Below are 20,545 nucleotides of genomic sequence, written 5' to 3'. Positions count from 1 at the left end.
GATGATATGCATGTCTCACTTAACAGCGGTCCATTTTGCTAGAATAACACGTGTTCAAACCTAAATTTATATTGACATTGGAAAAAAAAATATTGGAAATTCAATTAAACTATACTCTTTTCTTTTTTTTTTAAAGGCCCACATGCCACACACACGTTAAGCCATGCTCGAGGGGCATGAAGGCCAAACCCCTGGTGAGAATGGAACCTTGAATATCAAGGTCCTGGGTAGGCAACCTGACCAATCAGGTTACCTCCCATTCTCCAATTAAACTATACTTAAACATTATATATATATAGTCCCAGGGAATATTCACGATATATACCAAAAATCATACCAAAAGCGACAACACTATATTTTTTAATGGCTAACCATTAATCTTTTAGCTTTTCAATTGCAACTTCAAATTCAAGAAGCCAGCTTAATTAATTAATTTCAATAACACCATGAATAATTGGGCAAAATGAAATTAGCTTAGATGGTGAAGTTTATGAATGGAGGGGTTGATTAAACTGAAAGCTTCAAAAATCAATGGGCAAGCTGGGGGATCCATTTCATGACTAATTTACTGCAAGGCATGATATGATGGGTTGGTTGCTGCAATATCATTGCACAACCTATGAACCTTTTAATGCACACTTTTTATCTTATATTTCATACATTCTAAGCTTTTTACGATATATATATAGTAGAGTATGATCCAAACCAAACAAAAAATGACCGACTTTGGTATATTATATATATATTATCAATAATATATTTCAACAAAAAATCGTTGATTCGGATGGTTAAATTAACTGTTTGAACCTTTTAATGCATGTGATAGCTTATAATGGGTTGTGCTTTCAGTCGATTGTTCTTAGTGGAAAAAAAATTATTATATATTTCAAGTCATGAAATCATAATCATGACTAAAGATTTCATCAATTTTGTTGGTAATCTAATTTGGTGTGAGTGGGACTCATAGACTTGTCTTTAATTTTGAGGCGTTAGGCAGACCAAACTCAGACCCCTCCACAATTAGAAACCCAATCAATTACACCTATCCAAATCATATATTAGGCCCATGCATGGTCCTACTCATTGATTAACCTTGTCACTAGTTTGGACTCTTTTTTTTTGTTGCTGTTGTACCATAAAGTTTTTCATTGCGAGTGATGATTTGGGTCTTTCGTTGGGAGACAAATTACGCTTGTTGATTGGTGTAAATTAATTTGCAAGATTGCTATGGAAATGGTTATGAACTAATGAGAGAGAGAGTGGAGGAGGAGACGTTGTTTAGTTTCTTATCGGATATTATGAATAATCATTGTGATTACACATTGAGATTTGATATAAGTTATCATGTCATCAGTTTAAAAATTTATGTATGAACGGACATGATAGTTTGAGTTTAAAGTCGTATCAAATCTTCAAAAGACAAATTAACTATCGGCTAAAAAAAGTGTAGGGTTATTAAATGTGCCACCTGGACCCGCTCAAGGACAAAAACAATACAACATAGTGGGGGCGAAGAATCTGTATAATTTTCTATTCCTGCGCTTACACGTGTCCAAATTCCGGCTCGATCTTCTCCGCTAACGTCCCATTGCGCCGCATCCGCAAATAAAATAACTACACGTCACGCATCAAAGGATCGTCGCTTTTCGACATTGTTCAAAACGACGCCGTACAGGACTTGGCCCGGTGTGACTTTCACTGAAATCAAATTAGTTTAGTTTAATTTATTTTTTAATTGTTAAGTGACGCCCATAGAAACAGTGACGCGGAAGGCCACTGGTAGTATTGAATTTTAATCCAACACCTGCCAACAAAAGCAAAGATTGGTCGAGTCAAAAAACAACGTAGAGCAATAGAAAATTCCAATGACCCACAAGTTTATTTGTGTTTAACAATAATATATGTTGTGAAATTTTCTTAAGGGTTTTCTTGCTTATTCAACGTCGAATCCAATGTATGTTAGATTATCAAAAGATAGTTTATTACAGCAAAATGAATAAAAGAAATTGTCACCATATCAACCTAAACTCGAGTTGACGGATCTACATGTACATAAATTTTTACTTGACAACATATTAAGTTATATAACTACGGTTTAAACTTAGACAAATTCATCATTAGGTTATCACCCGATCCAAGTGATCGGCAAGTGGAGACACGTTGAAGAGGAAAGTGGTTTTGCGAAAGGGACAAAGCAGCAGTAAACGATGATTATGGTTGTTTCAAGGAAATAGAGAGGGTGGTACTATTTTTTCACAAATTGAAGCACGAAATACACTTTTATGCGGATCAAGAGGGTGTATACATGTGTATATAAAGGTCTCTGCTATCACCCTCTCCTCCATCAATCCTTTGTGTGTTTCGTCTGTTGCTTTGAAGGATCTGCGTTCACCCTGTTCATCAATTTTCTTTGTGTACATTTTCTGGCATTACAAGGTAAAAACTCTACAAACTCCATTTTAGTCCTCTCACTTCTTTAGATTCACTGATAATTATAGCATATGGAGCATAACATTTTGATCCTCTTATGTTCTTCTTTTCTCTTTTTTCTTTTTTGGCCTTTTTTTAGACTGGTATATATTCTTGAGCAAAGGAGAAAATATTATTCACAGAATAATAAAAGGAAAAATAAAGTAAATAAAAATGGGGAAGGTAGCTGATAGAGAAATATTCATATACCCTAAAATTCAGATTCTGCACATTCTAAAAGTCTCTTGCGTGCGTTTGATGAACATGTGGACTGTGATCGGACCCACCATTGGAACCTTCGGCATTCTTTGTCATTCATGATCTCTACTTTCCATTTCTGCCGTAATTTCAAAAATCTCAACCTTGAATCTCACTTTGAAATTACCCCATTTTTCTTCTGAATGTCAAGGTTCCTTATTAGGACCGAAGATTTGTAATTATGACCAGTGTTTGATTTTTCCTCTCTTTGAACAATAGCAAATTTGTCTAATAAATCAATCTTATAAATTAGATTTTGATTCAAAATACCCACTATTGATTCTCTGATCCATTTGTCTGTATAAATTTCAACTTGCAAATTCACTTTTGGTTCATTGTGTCCTCATTGTCTACTACTAGCTCTGTTTTTATCAGGTGCAATTCCCTTCTTGCTTTAACGTTTTTGTTTGTTTTTTCATATCAAAATACCCATCTGTTTATCTTTGATATTGGCATTGGATGCTATTCTGCTAGTAGTCTTTTTTGTTTTGAATTGTATTCTCAATTCAAAATATTTTTTTGTTTTGATAGTAGTCTTTTTTGTTTAAAATTTTTTTTCCTCATATGACAATTTTGTACTACTGCTTTGGTATTGGATTCGTCATTGTGTAGAAAAAAAAACTCTGCCTTGAATTATCTTACATTCTTATGTCAAGGCTTCAATGTCATGCACTGTATTTGTCAAATTTGCATTCCTCACACCTTTGGAATCACACTTTGTACTACATGTTTTTTTCTTCGTCTTCTCAGCTTTATCAATTCTTGGCTCGTTTTTGCTTAAACATGTTTGCTTTATTCTTTGAAACTGAGAGTTTATGTATCTTTACTTCAAGAAACACTACTTTTGAAGGGTCAAATTCTTAAATTCCTTGTATATGCAGCTTTAACAGTTTTACCATGCCCCTGTAGCCAAAAAAGGAATGGCTCTTGTGTATTATTCTCTTGTCATGGATACAGTGAATTTCGTTTTGTTCAACTAAATTTGTGTTCCAATCAATATTTTAAATGTGTAGTTGTTTGATAGGGTAGGTTTAGAAAGTTTTTACTTTTCTAGAATTCCTTCATTGGATAATTTTTTGACTTGAGAGGGTGAATATTTTAGATTATATAATGGGGTGGTTGGATACACTAAACACACATCATTGTTTCTCTTTGTTTCTCTTACACTTGAAGTTTTTGGGTGTGTAGAGACCTTTGTTTTTGTTCGCTTGAGAAGCTATGGCTACTGAACGAGTTCTCACTCGCACTCACAGCATCCGTGAGCGTCTCGATGAGACTCTCACTGCTCATCGCAATGAAATCGTTGCCTTACTTGCTAGGTAATTTGATCAATATGTTTGTGCTTGAATTTTGGATGGTATTTTTGTGAGTAAACTTGTATTAACACCAACACTACCTGTGTGGCAGGATCGAAGCGAAGGGGAAAGGAATACTTCAAAGTCATCAAATTATTGCTGAATTTGAAGCAATTCCTGAAGAGAATAGAAAGAAACTTCTAGAGGGAGCATTCGCTGAAGTTCTGAAAGCTGCACAGGTAACAAAGATAACATTTTGTATATTTGGTTGTGAGAATGTTTTCACTTAGTCTTTGAATTGTGTGATAAATAGGAAGCTATTGTTGTTACTCCATGGATCGCTCTTGCTTTGCGAACAAGGCCTGGTGTGTGGGAGTATCTACGTGTGAATGTACACGCACTTGTTGTTGAGGAGTTGCGTGTCGCTGAGTATTTGCACTTCAAGGAGGAACTTGTTAGTGGAACGTAAGTTGGACTCTCTTTTTCTTGATCTGGTTCTGTTTGACCATATTATCATTTGAGTACTAATTTGTGATATACAATGTTGATGGATACCATGCAGAACTAATGGAAACTTTGTGCTGGAGTTGGATTTTGAGCCATTCAATGCATCATTCCCTCGATCAACTCTGTCGAAGTCGATTGGCAATGGTGTCGAGTTCCTTAACCGTCACCTTTCGGCTCAATTGTTCCACGGCAAAGAGAGTATGCAGCCTGTGCTTGATTTTCTCCGAGTTCACAGTCACAAAGGAAAGGTATGAAAAGAAGAAATCAAAATTTCAGATTATGTAGTAGTAACTAATGTGAGAGTTGTTAACTTGTGAATTGATGTTGTTTTGACAGACGATGCTGCTGAATGACAGAATTCAAAACCTGAATACTCTGCAACATGTTCTGAGGAAGGCAGAGGAGTATCTGCAAACTGTAGCTCCTGAAACACCATATTCTGTTTTTGAGCACAAGTTTCAGGAGATTGGATTGGAGAGAGGGTGGGGTGACACCGCAGAGCACGTGTTCGAGATGATTCAACTGCTTTTGGATCTTCTTGAGGCACCTGATCCTTGCACTCTAGAGAAATTCCTTGGCAGAATTCCTATGGTGTTCAATGTCGTCATTCTTTCTCCTCATGGTTACTTTGCCCAAGACAATGTTTTGGGGTACCCTGACACCGGTGGTCAGGTAATTTGTTCAATCCTAGCAATCCTGAAATTGGTCACATTTTTTCTTGGCTACTAAAAGTGATGAACTATGTTTGCTTTGTTTGATTAGGTTGTGTATATATTGGATCAAGTTCGTGCATTGGAGGAGGAGATGCTCAATCGGATTAAGCAACAGGGGCTCGACATCAAGCCCCGTATTCTCATTGTAAGGCTTATCTTAAATACAATTGTAATTGCTCTCCTATGTTAGGACATAAGTCCTCTGATACACCATTTGTTGTTGTATGCACAGATCACTCGTCTACTGCCCGATGCTGTTGGCACCACATGTGGTCAGCGTCTAGAGCGAGTATACAATTCAGAATATTCTGATATCCTTAGGGTTCCTTTTAGAACTGAGAAAGGCATTGTCCGCAAATGGATCTCCCGCTTCGAAGTCTGGCCTTATCTGGAGACTTTCACCGAGGTATAGATTGTATTATTTGAAATCTCTTATCCAATTATACCTTATTATATCATTCTGATTCATGTTTCGGGATTTTAACAATCGTTTTGACTTGTTGCTTGTAGGATGTTGCCACTGAAATTGGAAAAGAGCTGCAGGGCAAGCCTGATCTGATCATTGGAAATTACAGTGATGGCAACATTGTTGCCTCTCTGTTAGCACACAAATTGGGTGTTACTGAGGTTTGTCTGTCAAGATTAAGAAATAGATCGTCTCAAGTTTTTAGTTAAATAGATTTTTCATTTGAGATGTTATGTTTTGCAGTGTACCATTGCTCATGCTTTGGAGAAGACAAAGTATCCGGAATCTGATATTTACTGGAAAAAATTGGATGAGAAATACCACTTTGCATGCCAATTCACTGCCGATCTTATAGCTATGAACCACACTGATTTCATCATCACCAGTACATACCAAGAAATTGCTGGAAGGTTATATATATTCATGTTTCGTCTAAACAAGTGATGATGTTTTTAAACTTATTTTTATGATCCTAACTTGTTACATTTATATGGTATCAGCAAGGACACTGTTGGTCAATATGAGAGTCACACTGCTTTCACTCTACCTGGTCTCTACCGTGTTGTTCACGGTATCGATGTCTTTGATCCGAAATTCAACATTGTTTCCCCTGGTGCTGACATGGGCATATACTTCCCTTACACGGAGGAGAAGCGTAGGCTGAAACATTTCCATGCTGACATTGAGGAGCTGCTTTTCAGCCCTGTTGAGAATGAAGAGCACTTGTACGCTTCAGCACCGACTATGGTTATGTTTCACTTTTTGACAACATAAATCTTTTTAATTGACTGTATTTTGTTATTGTCACCGAACAGTTCTGTGTTGAAGGACCGCAACAAGCCAATCCTCTTCACAATGGCGAGGCTTGACAAGGTCAAGAATTTAACTGGACTTGTCGAATGGTACGCAAAGAATCCTCGCCTAAGAGAACTGGTTAACCTTGTTGTGGTTGGTGGCGACCGAAGGAAGGAATCAAAAGACATAGAAGAGCAGTCTGAAATGAAGACAATGTACAGTCTGATTGAGAATTACCACTTGAATGGCCAGTTCCGATGGATTTCTTCCCAGATGAACCGTGTTAGGAACGGTGAACTTTACCGCTACATTGCGGACACAAAGGGAGCTTTTGTTCAGCCTGCTTTGTATGAAGCTTTTGGACTTACTGTTGTTGAAGCCATGACTTGTGGACTGCCAACGTTTGCCACTTTACATGGTGGACCTGCTGAGATTATTGTCCATGGAAAATCCGGCTTCCACATTGACCCTTACCATGGTGAACAGGCTGCTCAAACCCTTGTCGATTTCTTTGAGAAGAGCAAGGTTGATCCCACTTATTGGGACAAGATTTCCAAGGGAGGCCTTCAGAGAATCCTAGAAAAGTGATCCCTTATTCTTAACTATTATTATTGGTATATAATTATATATTAAAAGTTGGATTAAGACTGAGTTTGCTTTGTTGTTTGGTTTTGTTTCATAGGTATACTTGGCAAATCTATTCTCAGAGGCTATTGAACCTGACTGGAGTTTATGGGTTCTGGAAACATGTTTCACACCTTGATCGCCTTGAAAGCCGTCGCTACCTTGAAATGTTTTATGCTCTCAAGTACCGCAAGCTGGTAAGTATCTTTGGGGTTTAGGGTTTAGGGTTTGTTGTAACCTTATTGTTGTTCTACTACACATTAACTAATTCTTTGAACTTGTAACCTGCCAGGCTGAATCTGTTCCTCTGGCTGTTGAGGAGTAAAAGGAAGTAGGAGGAAGCTCAGCGTCAATGTATGATATATGAGGTTTTATAAATAACTCCCAATTTTGGGATTGTGACTGAACAAAGAGTTCAATGAATTATGGCTTTTTTTTTTTTTTCTGGCTTTTGTCAATTTCTCGGCTTTGTTTGAACTTGGATGTTGAGCTCTATCAATTTCAGTAAAGTTACATATGTTTTGGCTTTTATTACCTTCTGTCTTATATCTTCTGTTTTTTCTTCTTCTTTGGAGACGGCTTTAATGAAATTCTTCCATTGCCTGCCACCCAAAAACTAAAGAATACATTTCCATGGCCGTAGCAGACACATCATCGGCAGCTAGTGCTTTTGCTTTTACTGGTCCAGTCGACAATGTAACATCATATCTTTCTGGCACGCATGGAATCAGTTATTATCAGCAATCATCTTATATAATATCTGAGATAATAAACAATATTGGATATATATATATATATATATATATATATATATATATATATATATATATATATATATATATAACCTAAGTATATTCCCAAAACTGAAAGACTGGGTCATCCAATGAACCAATGAATGTGAGAAGTACACTATTTGTGAATCCAAACTGTAAAGCCATATTTATTTCCTCTTTCTTTCTGTCAAAGAATAAGCATATCAGTGAGAAGGACATACCTTACCAGTTACCAGTTACCATATCTCAACCATTGTTGGGTAGACAACTCCTGTGAAGATAACTCAAGACATCTATGTTAATATGAGACAACCCTACATCTGAAGCCTTAGTAAGTTGAAAAAGATGATTTTGTTGGTTTTAAGACCAGAGTGAACTGGAACAAAAAGCTGAAGGCAGATAATAATGGATGCTCAGAATCTTCTGCTGGAAAAACTATGAAGTTCAATGTCAAATATTACATAACCCAGCACCAAATTCCACAAACACATTTGAAAATTTTCTAACTAGAGTATTCTATCTTTGTTGTTGAAAATTGAGAACATATCTGCATACAAAGGAGGCCTTGCTTTACATATGAAAATCAGCCCTAAAATCTCGAACACTATGACCCGTTACTTACTCTTCAGTGTCTAATGAATCTTCAGCTGCAAAATAACAACACAATGTTTCAGTGAAAAAGAAAACAATGACAAAGAGAAGCAATCAGATGAACCACAAATACATGCATATTTTTGGTTGCATATAAAATGTGAGATCAAAGACTTCTTCAGAGGAAATTCCCTGCAGAATTTTTCTTCATGATGCCACTAGATTCCTATAGATTTGGCTATTTCGAGGGCTCTTAGACAGTAAAACTGTTTCAGAAAATGAATAGTTTGCAGGCGTTCAATTGCAACTAAAGGCTCCGCAATTTCATGGAATCATGAAACTATAAGACATCATTGGATTCCAACCCAAGCGGCCTCACCCAAACCATCTAACAGACCTAGAAGCACTTCATCAAATAAGAGAACTAACATAAATGTCCCTTGCAAATGATAACTAGCTCCTGATTCAAAGATGTGATTGACAAAAAAAGAGTCAAATAGTTCAAGTGGAGAACGGAATCAACACATGACTCGTAAATATAGGCTATCATGTGAATTCAAGTCAGTAATTGGTCATTGGAGTTTGCTCATCTCTTCCCTATAAAGTTCACGTAAAATATAAAGAAAAACCTACCTGAGACATGATGGTGATCCTTCTGATGGTTCTCCATGCACTTCAGAAGAAACTTAAAGGTCTCAATCTCGCATGGGATTGTCAGCCCGCCACTGTGATCAAACCCAAACTCCTCTTCAGCCTTTTCCAGCAATACCTTGAATAAAGAGTGGCTCAGATAGCTGGTGGGAATGATAAATCTCCGAAGCTCCGGCCCAACATAAACCGCCAAATATCCTTTGGGGACATCAGGCGGTGGTTCAGGGCTCTGGCAGCTCTCCTCATCCGAATCGCAACACTTGACTTCTGCTAGCCTCTTACTAATTGCACGTGAAATGCCCCCATGAGTTTGACTAGAACATTGGCCTTCTACCTTTGAGCCAAGTGTATTAGATTGCCACTTCTGGAGTATTTCCTTTAGCCTAACAATCTGCCAGATTCCATTCAACTTGTTGCTTCCATGGTCTTCCATTGTGAATGTTCACCACAGCAATCAAAAGATCCCCTGGATTGAGCTCAGAGTGTTTGATACAAGAGTGCCACGTCTCATCAGATCTTCTTCCACTGATTTTATGTGATAAAGCAACAAATGAAAATAGTGTCATCAAAAAGTAACAATATCCCCATTTATCAGATCAGCAAGTTAAAAAACTGCAATTTGTGAATTACTGCGCAATCAAAACTTACAACAATATTGTTAACTTTCCTTCTGCTTTTTTCCCTGTAACTGGGAAGTATGGTCATAGACTATAGTACCCAACCCAAAACCGTAACTACCAGCCACTCTAATGAGGAAGATGAAATTAAACAACAACGCCAAGTAAAACAACTTACATTGGTAATATTTAGCAATGAAATAGTACCAGGGGTAAATCATTTCATAGGAAGATGAAAATGTAGAGTATTTCGACATCATTAAGTGAATTAAATTCAAAAAAGAAAATAACAAAGAAACAGATGCTATGTAAACAACGGAATAATCAGTTGTCCACAAGTCTGATATGCAAATGCTAAATTTGATTTAGGGCAAGGAAAATGTAAAAGACAATTAATTAGCCATCTTTGAAAGAAAACATTGACACTTGTAAGAACATTTAGATCCACTAATTTAATGAAATGATCCAATAATTACTACACATTTTAATCAGACCATCCACATCGGCGAGCCATTTCTATCAACAAAACTCAACTACATTTTGATCAGTTGTCCAAATGAATCAAGATGTTCAGCTAATTACATAGCCGAGCCCAATTTTTTCCAAGATAGTTGTGACGCTAAATGAGATCAAGGAAGATCATCAAACAACCAAAGTATTCCAAACAATAAAATCTGTAAAAAATTGAGTCTCTTATTCTAGAGAATAGGGACGGGGAAAAGGAGAAAGACAAAACCAAAACCACAAAAACAAAATTCACTAAAAGACTTCTATGAAATATGTGTTTGCAGGTGGATAATCTGAAACATCAGATTTATCAATCTCGATACAATAGGTTCATAATTGTGACACCTTTATACATAGAATTCAAGAATCACGGTGCTAATCAACCTAAAATATTAATAGCACACCACAAACGTAACAGGCAATAATAGAACACCGGTACCTCCCTGGATCTAAATCAAAACAACGTAGAAAACAAACAACAACCGAGAATGTACTTTTGTACGGACGCTTATATAACCTTACCAGAAAGAGGAGAGCACGAAGAGCAGTCACTCGCGAACCGGAGGAAGGAACGCCATGGAAGCTCCGGAAGGTGGGAATGGAGAGCGAGCAGAGAGATTTGTGATACGAGAAATCCTTTTCTATTAATTCAAATCACAAAGCCAGAGCTTCGGGAATCGAGGACGTTTTTATAGTCTCGGGAATAATTGTCTCAAGAGAATTTTGGAAATTAAAATTTCAAACTTTTCTTGGCTGCAGCGACGGTTTAGCAGAATCCGTTTTTTCTGTTCATCGGAATGGATGGTTGCAATGGATTTTGAAGCCAAACAAAAATTGAAGTGAATAATAAAATATTATCAACAGGTAATAAGGAGAAGGAAGGGAAAGCGCATTCGTAGCGCTGGATTAGCTCAACTATAACACGTGCATCGATGGTGGCGACAGTTTGGAGCTGATAATGGGGTCAGGTGTGTTTTTGATTTGTTTGGGGACAAAGATCCACTTTAGGCTGGGCCCATTTCAGTTCTTAAGTCCATGTAGGCCCACCATCCAAGTTTTGGTTATGATTTTGTACCCTTTTTTGGGCATATTTGAAATTGAATTGAAAAAATACAATTGGGTATGTGACTAATCCACTAGAAGTAGTAGGGTTGTCAAATGGTCGGTTATCACAGTGGAATTTACCCGGGCCGAAATTTCAGTTTTATGTCATGGGGAAAACCGACGACCGACCATTGGATTATTTTTTTTATGGACAACCAACATTCGATTTCCGATCGGTTATGTTCGATCTTCAGTCTTCCACCATCAATACAAATGAAAAATATGCGAAGATGAAAATCAATGATATAGATCCATTTCAAAGGCCTTCTCCACAAACCCTATGAAAAATGCAGGTATTAAATTAGTGATAGAGTTAAGTAAAAAATTCCAAATCAACCTGTCGAGGTTCGGTCTTCTAAAGTAGTCAACATGGTTCAGTGCATTTTTATAGAAGAAAAAAAAATTGGTTTAATGGGAGGCCAAACTTCACTTGGAGTCGGAGAAGCCCTACTATGGAGCTTCCCTAATTTCAATATTAATTTTTTTTTCTTTAGTTAAATTGTGTGTGCCCCCTCCCCTGTTCCACTTAAGTACTTAACTAATATGAATATCAATTAATCATAATAAACTAAAAACTTATTTTTTTTTTTGAAAAATAGACATTTATGTTTTTATTCGGGAAAAAAACTCTTTCAATTTATGCACTCTTTTAATTTTTAGGTTGTTTTCGTGATGATAGGTTTGACGGTTGTTATTATGAAATGTAATGTTGGGATTTCAACCCTTTTAAAAAAAATAACAAAAATATTGACGGATATACCAAATTTCTTCTAGAAAATATTCAATATAACCGGTATTAGATTCTCACAAAAAAAGGTAAAATCGTAAAAACAGAAAATAGGGTTCGGGCTGGGGTTCGCATTCTCGGAGTCGGGTTTTTTGTTCGAGAGTGGAAGACTTGGGTTTTGTAATTTTGTTGCGTGTTTCCACAGCCAATACAGATTTTATAAAACCCATTTATTTTCCCCGTTTGGGCTAAACCCGCCTCTTCTTGCGACAAAAACCCCGACCTCTCCAATCTCGCACGACTCATCTTCTCTCCTGTCTCGCGGTTGCAGCTCGCATTTGTTGCTCTAGCAAGGTGAGTTTCTCTTTCTTACATAGCGTCTGATGCTGGTAGATTCGGTAATTGGATTCGTGAACGAGAACGATTTGTAGAATTTAACGGCTTAGTGTTCTTCGATCGGGATGATACCTATCGAGACTATTGTATGTTCGGTTCCGTAGTTCCAATATGTGGTTATGCATTTCAATGTAACATTTATTTTTGTTAAAATAGGGGTTACTTTGGTGGCAAATGCTAATTTCTAGACTTTCAAGAGTTGGATTTCCAATAATCAGAGCTCTTTCAAGAGGTATGCCTCCGTTTCTGGTCACTTTTTCTATTTTGAATGATGAAATCGTTTTGTTTTGCTTCTTGAAGCAGTTAGTTGCAGAGGCAAATTGAATTACTAGGTTAATGAATTAGCATGATGAAAAGAAATGAAATACATACCATTTTGTTCCCATCAATCCTGACCATAAAGTTTTTGCAGGCATTTCTACACATGTATATAGAACAGGATATACCGAAAGCTCCTGTTGTCGGAGAAATCGGGTCAGTGTTCTTTTCTGCAACTTTGGTATTGAAAATTTTCCGTTACATTGTGTTATTGCAAGTGTGGCTATATGGTTAGTTGTCAGAGATTTTTTTTAAAGTAGGAATCCAGAATTTTTCAGTTATGATATGTATTGTGTTGATTCATGTGGTAAGGAAATTGACTTTCGATTATGGTTGCTGTTTAGGAATACATGCTAGTATGCTACAATTCCTACCTCCCACGATTCCTGTAAAATTCCAATATAATGGTCTACATATAGCCATTTCAGCAAGACTTTGAGTTTAAGGGATTTAGGGAAAAAGTGATGTGAGTTTTCAACTGACATGCTATGTCCTCTCCATTGTATTTGAAATAGGAATTGTAGCGTATCCCAATCTGGTGGTAAGCGCTCACCTTTTGCTGTCTTTAAAGCTTATAATCAATGCTAAGGTTCATGACTGGATATAAATGCATATATGGAATAAGGAGCACAATTTTGATCTTAACATTGCTTTCGTCATACTGATTTATGGCTCCAAACAGTGTGTTCCCATAGGAGTCACTGTTGTCATCTCTCATCAATGGGCTTATTCCTTGAAGAGGATTAATCCATTTAGTAAGGGCTAGGCACATAGATTAGTCTTTTATTATGCTGTGCTATCATTGCTGAATTAGGGAGTAGTGCTGAGGCTTAGTAGGTTTTTTAGAGTTATGTGATATTTAATGAAACTTAGCCTTAGTGACTGCATACTGGTGAACTCATAAGCTGTCATGAGATATATGTTTGTCTAGGATATTCACATATTTAAGGAATGAGATACATTCATAATTCGGTGGAGAAGGTATGAAGAAGTTTTACAGGTGAGCATGTGTCCAGTGGTAGAGTTGCAGGATTGCAACCTAGAGGTCAAGAAACAGTATCTCTGCATGTTATCTGGGGTAAAGTATGCGTATGTTCTGTATGTCCTTGACCTTACCCACTGCGGGAGCATTGTGCACTAGAGTTATTTACCTTTTATCTAAAGTCTACATACATCCTATATGTCTCTGGATTGTGGGAGTTTTGTGCATAGGTGTTGTTTACCTTTTTATTTTGTAATGAAACTCACAAGCATGCTCCAATGAAATAAAAAAAAAATGTTGTTGTGGTAAAACTGTTCATGACGTTTGGAAATTAACTAGTTGATCTCTCTATACAGTATGAATTGCAGCCAGAAACCTGGTGGTTCCATGGTGCCATATTTCAGAGGAATCGCCGTTGTTTCACCTCAGCGGCCAATGCCGACTCTGCAGATAAAGGAGAACAGCAAGAGTAAGCTCCTTTACTTTATAATATATTAAGTGCTAGTTTGGAATTGTGGGGACTTCTAATCCATACTATGGTAAAAGAAATTGATTTAACAAGAATCAAGTAGCAATTTATTGCCACATTTTATAAGAGTTGCTTGTCTAAAGAACCTATATAATGCGTTTTTTCCATTTCAACTTTAAGAAATGGTTGTCCATTTTAACACTTACTCTTCTTGTAAAAACATAAACATGCTTTACATTTAAGAACCTCTTAAACTGGAAAGTGCTTCTAGTTGTAAGCAAGCACATAAGTGCTTGAGATTGCAAAAAACTGCTCTCAGCCCACCTCAACGCATTTAAAACAGGTCTTGAGGCGTGAATGTGACGTCTATCATTGTGGCACTAGTTTGTTCTTCTAGTAGAGTAAGTGAAGAAATTATCTGATCTTGATATACTATTAGGTTACATTTTTCTAGCCCAGGTGTTGGGATTCTTGAATGTGTTTAGCACCATTGATAAATTCACATCGCTTGTGACGAATGCTTGGTAATTGAGTATTGTACTTTTGAAATTAGGAGGGGGTTATAGTTGTTAGAAGAGAATGTACTGTCTACAGAGATAGGGGTGGCAGTGAGTGTACACCGAGGGGAAGCAATGGCAGCTGTAATAGTACAAACAATGAAGAGAATTCAAACCTATGACTTGGTACCCAAAATAAAAGAACAATTAAGCTGTGTAACATCCCTTGAACAAACGTGCAGGTACATTCTGCTTCTCTAATATGCTTTCTGGAGCAGAATGCATTACCATGCATTGGAAAACATCACAGTTTGATTTATTCTCTTGTTGTGAACTGAATTTAGCTGTTGCCGAAAGCGCGCTTCAATGCGATTAAATCGAAAAGCAAGGCAAAGCGCCCCTCTTGCTCCTCTCCTCAGCCAGATAAAGCGAGGTCATAGAAGCGTACTGAAGTTCGCGCTTCTGCCCAGGCGCATGCTTTATGCACTTTAGGGTTATTTGATTTGGGTTTAATTCATTTAGTTGGGCTGTGGGCGTTGAGAAATAAGAAGCCCAATTTGAAGAGTTCTACTAATTGAAGAAAAAAGGTGGGGGGAGGGGGAAGAAAGGAACAGAACCGATCGATCTCCATCTTGTCCAAGCGAAACCCTAGAAGATAAAGAAGAAAGAAGAACGACCCCATGAGCTGATTGATCTATGTAGCTAGAATATTTTGATGTGTTGATTATCATATGATTTCATTATGATTATTAAATTTATTATAGATTTTTTTTTAATTTTGTGTTTCATGTCTTTCAAGCGGGTGCTTTAAGTGTGATTTCGCTTTGAAGTGAAGTGATGTCTTTGCGACTTGAGTGTTTTTTTCGCACTTAACAACACCACTCTCACTCATGTACTTTATCTGCAGAATATCTGTGACATTTGTCGACAAGGATGGAGAGGAAAACCACATTAAGGTCCCAGTTGGAATGTCTATGTTAGAAGCTGCACATGAAAATGATATAGAGCTTGAAGGCAAGGACCATGATGCTTTGTGGGCTCTGCATTTTGAAATTGATGGTTCATCGATTTCAAACTACTAATTGTTTTATGAAATATTGTGGAGAAATATGCTTTATTTGAATTCAAATTTGCTTGTTGTTACTCAATTGTTTTTCCTTAGAATATGCATGTAACAACATAGAAAACTTATGATGTGATGTCCCTGTTTTTTTGACGGTTAGTTTTTTTTTTTTTTCCAGCGGTTTTTCTTTTGCAGCATAACATAATATATTCATGATTCACTTCATCGCCACTCTCTTTTTCTTGTTTAATGTTGTGCCTTTATCCTTGTGTCAGGAGCATGTGAAGCGTCACTTGCCTGTTCAACATGCCATGTAATCGTTATGGTGAGTTAAAAAAAGAGTCTGCGACAGAAATGTTCTTTAGAAGTAATTCTGAGATAAATCCATGGATTTGTTGTTCTAACAAATGAAGTTGCTAACTGTGAATCAATGTGGTAGGACATGGACTACTACAATAAATTAGAAGACCCAACTGATGAGGAGAATGATATGTTGGATCTTGCTTTTGGGCTTACAGAAACGTGAGGCCCTTGTTCATTAATCTGTCACCTGAATTTCATTTACGTTCAACTTAAATTCATTTCTATGCTTGGAATTTTTACAGATCTCGTCTGGGTTGCCAAGTGATTGCAAAACCTGAACTTGATGGGGTTCGCTTGGCCATTCCTTCCGCTACTCGAAATTTTGCTGTTGATGGGTATGTTCCAAAACCACACTAGACATGATATAAAGTTGGGAAGTGTTTGCTGAGTGCAAGAATGAGATCATCCCAGTTTTGTAGCTCTTGTATTCATTGGCTTTATGAGCTTCTTTTCCAACATAATTAATGCCCTTTTGAAGTCGGTGATACCTAAAGCGTTTTTATTTCCTTAGGATAATATTCATGTTACAATTATTTTATTGAATGCTTGATGACAAGAGGAATAGGTGATCAAGGCTTTGTTGAGCATGACCTCAAGGAGGTTTGTGGTGTAATACTATTTCTGGTGTCTTTTTCTTATCACAAGTTCTCCATTTTGGAGCTAAATGCTTTGTTATTTGCTGAATAAAGTGTTCGGTCACAACAATTTTCATGGGATGCTTTGATTTTCACCAACTCATCCTTTTTTTTTACGTTTTTTTCGTTCTTTCCTGATCTGTCTTGTTGGAGTTTGATTTTATTTATTGGCAAGCTTCTTACAAGGAGAGGGAGGGGCATTTGAACCCTTTGAATATATGAGCTTTTGTTCAATCATTGTAACAGTACAGGTTTACATTTTGTACCAAGTGGTGTCATGCACCTGCAATTTGTGCGGTTTGGTATGGCACAGTACGTAAGTGGGATTGATTTATGGCATCTTATTTATGTCCTTAGTTGACAACCCTTTGTTCATTTTCTGGCAATTGAAGATTTAAACAGAGGGAAATGCATTACAGAAACCTCTGAAGCAACACCATATAGAATTAATTTAATTAGGAAGGGAACAGGCTAAGAGTGTGTTTGGATGGAGAGATTTGAAGGGAATGAAAGAGAATAGAAAGGGAGTTTTCTTTCAATTCCCTTGTTTGGATGGTTTAGAAAGTATTAAGAAGAGGGATTTGGAAGGAATTGAAAATAAGATTTTATTAAATTTTTATCAAAATTATTCCTCCAGAAAATTAAGTCATTAGGAGAGAATAAATAACTTAAAAAATTATAAATATGTTAAAAATCTATTTTACCTTTAAAAATAACATTTTAACATAAAAAAATAAGGATAAATTAATAAATTAAATTAAATTAAATTCTTTTTTCTTTTTTCTTTTATCTATCCAAACATGAGAGATGAAAAACTATTATTCATTCCCTCCCCTTCTTTTCTCCTCTTTTCTTTTCTCTAAATCTATCTATTCAAACACACTCTTAGCATCACCCATGTAAAGATCTCTTGCATGGATTTTTTTATTAGCCTGACAAGCATCGCCATCAAGCTCCGCTTCAAGTTTCAAACAGAGACTTTTGCTCCTCTCTTTCTGTTTGATTTATAGTTTCCACCTAAATTGCTTGTTGAAAAATCTTGACTTTTGTTTCCAGTACAAACTTTAGGACCAAGGGAGTACAACCGAGCAATTGTGGCACATTGAGTACAACTTCAAGCCCCCCTTTATAGGTAACAAAGCTTTGTTTTAACCAAAAAATTGGTGAAGTTGAGAATGTTCTTTAACTGTATTAGAATATAATTTATGAAAATGCGAGAGATCTTCAAAATGTGATATTCAAAAGTTCCTTAAATCTATATGACATTAAAATAGTTATTGATTAAAAACATACATATATAAGACACTTCACATTAAATGAGAATCTTTTGATGTTATTTTTTAGAAATTTCAAACATTATCCGTAATTTATATCTTCCCACCAGTACAAGTTATTGGATAAGCAGTATTTCATGCGACTTTAGAGCATTTAGTGTGTGATATTCAAATTCCACTAAAGAAAATGTGTCCCAAACTGTAGTCTATAGAGTCGAGCACGTCAGGTTTCCATGAATTTTCAATCATTCCAGGTGAAAATGGCAAGAAAGGACTCTGCAACTTCCATGTTAGGGCCAAGTCAAAAGGTTAGTTGAGTAATGACTGTCAATCTAACAATGATAGAATATAACAAGACGAGTATTTATCAGTCTGTATGGGCCTTCCAGTGAGTCACCGGGAGTTGGTAACAGAAATTACAAACCACAGAATGGAAATAAACAATAATTCTATTCTACTGACTTATGATTTGATTATCAGAATTGCATCATCCCTTATTGACCAATTACACGTAGAGACTGCTGCATGCAGCCTACCTAAACCAATCTAACCATGTCACACATCTCTGTATTAATTACTTTGAAGAGTTCTCAGACAACAACGTTGTCTAAACGTCCATATTTAACATGAATCCAGCACGTAAAAACAAAACAAAACAAAACATGGAATAAAAAACCCATCACTACTGAATAGTGAATACAGCTGTAATTCACCTACTTCTTGGAACTAAAATAGTGAAACAAGAAAGTAGAGCCTAGAGGTTGAATAACCTACAAGCAAATCCAATGTTCTAGAAACCGATGGGGGCCAATACTCAATATTAATTAACCTCATGTTGGACGTAAATTAATGATCAGTTAGGTGGTAACGGGAAAGGATTAACAATTGCTACCAACTATTTATTTTATTTTTTTTGAAATATCATTGAGAAGTTTACTTCTCAATAGAATCGAACACTGAATACACATATACTTAACTCAGTCGATTGTCATCCAAACGACCGCTCGTTGGTAATGGTTACCAACTAATTAAAATGACAATAACGTTGTGAATAAAATGTTTTCTTATTCCCTCATGCTACAAGTGCTGGTGATGTTTGAATTGTTGACTAATGATGATAGTAAATACATCAATATTCTAATGATTCTTAACTAGCTGTTGTGAATGGTATTATGGTTCTTATGATTCATTTTTTTAACCGAGAATGACATCATCAAGTTTGCCTATCTCGGCCAATCAAGTAGGGCCTAAATTCGAGCCAAACAGGCCGTGCACACAACCTATCGACAAATAATTTGGGTCGAGACCTAACGTGAAATCAAACTGAAATAGATCCTACTAATGATTGAACCACATAAATCCCTTAAGCATACACCTTCATCCAAAGCCGATAATCAATTTTGTTTTCAATTAAGATTCACGCATGCCGCACAAATTCAATTAAATTAGAATTGAAATGTTTCTCTCTGTTTTTTTTTTTCAAAAGACAAGTGGTTCTCCAGAAAAATATAAAATTTTGAAAAATAGTTAATTTTTTTTTTAAATATTGGCTAACCCTAACATTCATGTTTAAAATGTTGAATATATAGGGTGGCTTAGTCGGGTTCGTTAAATCATGATGAAAGCAGGGAGGAGGCTGAATCACTAAAATTAATAAAACATAACATAAAGAAAATAAAAAAAAAAGTTGACCGTGATCCTTACATCTCACCTGCCCAATTGATGTCAATGCGGGAATCATTGTTCAATATTACAGGTCCTATCATACGCATCATGTTAATTAACTTATTAAGTGGTTTTTAATGGCTGATCAGACTTGAAAGTCTTAATTAGTTTTATAAACATGAAAATGCAATCAATCAGGGCATCTTTTTTCTTTCGAGGCTAATAAGACAAAACATTTCTTTAACAAGGTCTACTAATGATATAGCAATCAGCTAAAACTTAACCAAGAGGTCACCATCACGAAACTATCAGATAAAAATTACTCGTAAGAAATTACTTTGTTCATAAAATTATTCTCTTCTGCCAAATGAACTTTAGTCCTAGATAAGAATGGACTGGCTAGGGATTAGGTGGTATCTATTCCCGAGGTTTTTTTCCACAACTCCCGTCAAAAAATAAAATCTCAATGTTAGCCGGTGCGACTCACCACCCATGATAATCTTCTTAAACCGACAAGGTCACAGCTTAAAATCCTACCAATATACACTAATTTCTTTGGAATCACTCCTATGCCTTTTGGATGAGCAGGGTCTAGTGTAAAAAAATTATAGTAGACTCCGTTATAATTTCTTGTAAAACCAATATGATCATAGACGTGTTTTGATTGAGTTTAAAAGTCCAAAATTATATTTTTTTCTCCCGAACATGGAAAATACATGAAATTTTGGAATGTTTGAATGTAAGTCTAAAATATTTTATGGTACGTTCAATTTGATTTTTGTTTAC

The 20,545-nt window shown here is 36.2% G+C and overlaps 3 protein-coding genes across 3 annotated transcripts; 2 read left to right on the top strand and 1 right to left on the bottom strand.

Moving 5' to 3' along the window:
- The first annotated feature begins 2,136 nt into the window (after positions 1 to 2,136).
- On the top strand, positions 2,137 to 7,644 carry LOC120005735 (sucrose synthase). The gene is made up of 14 exons (XM_038855529.1): positions 2,137 to 2,436; positions 3,916 to 4,046; positions 4,135 to 4,261; positions 4,336 to 4,487; positions 4,585 to 4,777; positions 4,866 to 5,201; positions 5,292 to 5,387; positions 5,475 to 5,648; positions 5,753 to 5,869; positions 5,952 to 6,118; positions 6,209 to 6,433; positions 6,524 to 7,087; positions 7,186 to 7,324; positions 7,420 to 7,644. Exons 2-14 carry the CDS (start codon positions 3,946 to 3,948, stop codon positions 7,450 to 7,452), a joined length of 2,424 nt encoding a protein of 807 aa, XP_038711457.1. The 5' UTR covers positions 2,137 to 2,436; positions 3,916 to 3,945; the 3' UTR covers positions 7,453 to 7,644.
- Positions 7,645 to 8,340: 696 nt separating this feature from the next.
- On the bottom strand, positions 8,341 to 11,194 carry LOC120006368. The gene is made up of 3 exons (XM_038856386.1): positions 10,789 to 11,194; positions 9,125 to 9,667; positions 8,341 to 8,547 (listed from the first exon to the last, which is right to left on the bottom strand). The coding sequence occupies exons 2-3, from the start codon at positions 9,573 to 9,575 to the stop codon at positions 8,519 to 8,521; spliced, it is 480 nt and encodes a 159-aa protein (XP_038712314.1). The 5' UTR covers positions 9,576 to 9,667; positions 10,789 to 11,194; the 3' UTR covers positions 8,341 to 8,518.
- A 1,097-nt stretch (positions 11,195 to 12,291) lies between these two features.
- Positions 12,292 to 16,901, top strand: LOC120005244 (2Fe-2S ferredoxin-like). The gene is made up of 8 exons (XM_038854772.1): positions 12,292 to 12,451; positions 12,650 to 12,725; positions 12,906 to 12,967; positions 14,150 to 14,262; positions 15,667 to 15,773; positions 16,098 to 16,147; positions 16,262 to 16,344; positions 16,428 to 16,901. The coding sequence occupies exons 2-8, from the start codon at positions 12,668 to 12,670 to the stop codon at positions 16,540 to 16,542; spliced, it is 588 nt and encodes a 195-aa protein (XP_038710700.1). The 5' UTR covers positions 12,292 to 12,451; positions 12,650 to 12,667; the 3' UTR covers positions 16,543 to 16,901.
- Positions 16,902 to 20,545: the final 3,644 nt, after the last annotated feature.

This window comes from Tripterygium wilfordii, chromosome 9, assembly GCF_013401445.1.
Source record: "Tripterygium wilfordii isolate XIE 37 chromosome 9, ASM1340144v1, whole genome shotgun sequence".
Taxonomy (NCBI): Eukaryota; Viridiplantae; Streptophyta; class Magnoliopsida; order Celastrales; family Celastraceae; genus Tripterygium; species Tripterygium wilfordii.
The sequence above is the reverse complement of the archived record's forward strand: the minus strand, read 5'-3'. Positions and strand labels throughout refer to the sequence as shown.